General features: G+C 44.6%; 1 protein-coding gene across 1 annotated transcript; it reads left to right on the forward strand.

Moving 5' to 3' along the window:
- Positions 1 to 1,316: 1,316 nt before the first annotated feature.
- On the forward strand, positions 1,317 to 2,165 carry LACBIDRAFT_335647 (uncharacterized protein; the record flags this gene model as incomplete). Its single annotated transcript, XM_001890517.1, has 3 exons — positions 1,317 to 1,461; positions 1,552 to 2,055; positions 2,143 to 2,165. 3 exons carry the CDS (start codon positions 1,317 to 1,319, stop codon positions 2,163 to 2,165), a joined length of 672 nt encoding a protein of 223 aa, XP_001890552.1.
- Positions 2,166 to 2,787: the final 622 nt, after the last annotated feature.

Here is a 2,787-nt window from a genome sequence, read left to right on the forward strand (position 1 = left end):
CCTCTATCTCCACATGGAAGCACTTCAGAACATAATTCAAACAGATTCTGGAAGCTATGGTAAAGGGCTACAACTTTCATTTTTGACTATTTTGGGAAATTGGTCATGTGATCACCCTCCCAACAACCCAAACAACCCATGTGATATGATCATTGTTTTTGGTAATGAAAGCATCAAAGGGCCCAATGAAATATCCTAATGCAAAAGCTAAGAAAAAGTAATGAAAGCACCAAGGAGCCTGATGAAATATCCCAATGAGAAATTTAAGAAACTGTAACAAAAGGGTAATGAAAGGGCCAGAAGGCTGAATGAAATATCCTAATGAAAATTCAAAGAAATGGTAATGAAAGCACCAGAGGACCCAATGAAATATCATAATGAAAATTCAAAGAAATGGTAATGAAAGCACCAGAGGATGCAAAGAAATATCCTAATGAAAATTCAAAGAAATGGTAATGAAAGCACCAGAGGACCCAATGAAATATCATAATGAAAATTCAAAGAAATGGTAATGAAAGCACCAGAGGATGCAATGAAATATCCTAATGAAGATTCAAAGAAATGGTATTGAAAGAGCCAGAGAGCTGAATGAAATACCCTAATGAAAATTCAAAGAAATGGCAATGAAAGCACCAGAGGACCCAATGAAATATCCTAATGAGAATTCTAAGAAATGGTAATGAAAAATTGCAATGACATCAAGAATGAAATGAAAATGAAAGTGCACAGAATACCTAATGAAATATACAATGAAAGTGCACTGGATTTCAAATGAAAGGCAATGAGAATGCAGGCTATTAGAAATGAAAAATGCATTGCAAAGATATGAAATTGACAATGAAAGAGGGTTGATATCTAATGAAATTGCCTACACCATGCTTTGTTATGGGTTATGAAAGAAATCCAAGGCATTATGAGAATGACAAATTGCCAGCCTTATATGAGATTTTTCATAAAAAACCATGGCATTTTACACACAGCGCTGTAGGCAACTGCCTTAGTTTTATCATAACTAGTGGCTCCCACTAGTGCATAAGATACCGATCTACCGATTGCGATATACTAACTACAGTCCAGAAAGCGACACTTGGGAGACAAGGCAGAATCTAAAGAATGCTCCAGAAGTTTTGCGTGAATGGGAAAAAATCAAGGCACTCCTAAAGAAGAAGCCAAGAGTAGTGGAATAATGGATCCAAGACAACTACTTAAAAGAGGTTCGGTTTTCACTATTTTCATCCCCCAGTCAAGCTATCAATCTTCTTCTTCACCTAACAAATCCTCTCTCAGTCACAACAGATGCCAAATCACTCTTCACTATGCAAACCATTGAACTTTACAACCCCAATACCCCCAACTTACATTTGACCCCATTCACCTCTACTTATTCCTTATCCGAGGACGTCAACCCGCTCAACTACCAGTTAACGGCCGATGACTTCATTGTACTTACTCAGGCCGATGGTCAACTTTTTTATGCACTCGACCCTTCTACAACCACTTCCTTATTTTGGGCTTTACACCGCTGAGCGCGTTATATCACGGAGGCCACAGCACCTGAAGTCAACAACAACCCCTCCATTCCGTTCACTCCCCGAGGATATATTCCCCAGTTCTACTTCGATCGCCTCAACATGCGGCAACCCGACATCCTCACTATCCAAGACCAGATCTTCCTTAACCCACTTTGCGGGTACACAACCTGGGAGAATCTCTCCACTTGGTACCGCGATTTTCAAACAATTGGTCATCTCGCTGTCCAGTGGATTCAGACAGCTCAATGCCAGACACTTCAGCTGGGACCTGGAATGGGATGGGATTGGGAGGTTTGTCAGGGTACTTGTCTCAAATATCCTGAGCACCATCTCATCACGGCAGGAAACATGGGGAATGGGGGAGACAGTTCATCTGAATGGTCGAGTGATGAATCCAGTACTTTACAGTGCCCCACCTATTCCTGCAGGAATGGGGTCATTCCAGTGGAATTCCAGAGGAATTCCAGAGGAATCCAGAGGAATCCAGAGGAATTCCAGTGGAATAGGACTGGAATCAAGCAGAGTAAGTTTTTTTCAACTCCAACCTTATCCTGATGACTTAGATTGAGTTGTAATGTATTTGAAATGTATTACTACACACACTACACAGTTTATCTTAAAGGGAGGGGGTAGGGGAGGGACAAGGTGGGGGTGTATTTATATTTTTGGGAGGGACAAGGAAGGGGGAAGAACAAGGGAGGGGAGGGAGGAAGGGGGAAGGACAAGAAAGAGGGAAGGACAAGAAAGAGGGAAGGAAGGAAGGGGGAGGGACAAGGAAGGGGGGGGGAGGAAAGGGGGGAGGGAGGAAAGGGGGGAGGGAATGGTGGAGCAAGGGGGAAGGGAGCAGTGGAGGGTAGAGGGAGTGTGGCTGGGACCTCAGCCATCGTCGTCCCGCATTGGCGTCCCATTGTTGTGTCACATTTCGTTGTCGTCTCCTCGTCGCGTGTTCGCGTTTTCGTTGTGTGTCCGCATTTTTGCATTATTCATGGGTGTTGTCGTCGCCGTCGTCATGGGCGCTGGTTGCCATTGGGGGCATCATCGTGGGTGGCGTTGGTGTGGACGTGGTGGTTTTGGTAGGCGGCATGGTGCCGTCGTGTGTTGTATGGGCGGTGCGTGTTTTTCGGTGGGCAGCGCGTGTTTTTCGGTGGGCGCTCGTGTTTTTCAGTGGGTGGTGGGATGTTTTCGTGGGCGGGGTATGGTTTTCGTGGGCGCTGGCGGTGGGCGTCGTTTTGTGCCCGTTGGGTGTCGTTTTGTG

The sequence above is a fragment of the Laccaria bicolor genome, genomic scaffold (assembly GCF_000143565.1).
Source record: "Laccaria bicolor S238N-H82 LACBIscaffold_106 genomic scaffold, whole genome shotgun sequence".
NCBI lineage: Eukaryota > Fungi > Basidiomycota > Agaricomycetes > Agaricales > Hydnangiaceae > Laccaria > Laccaria bicolor.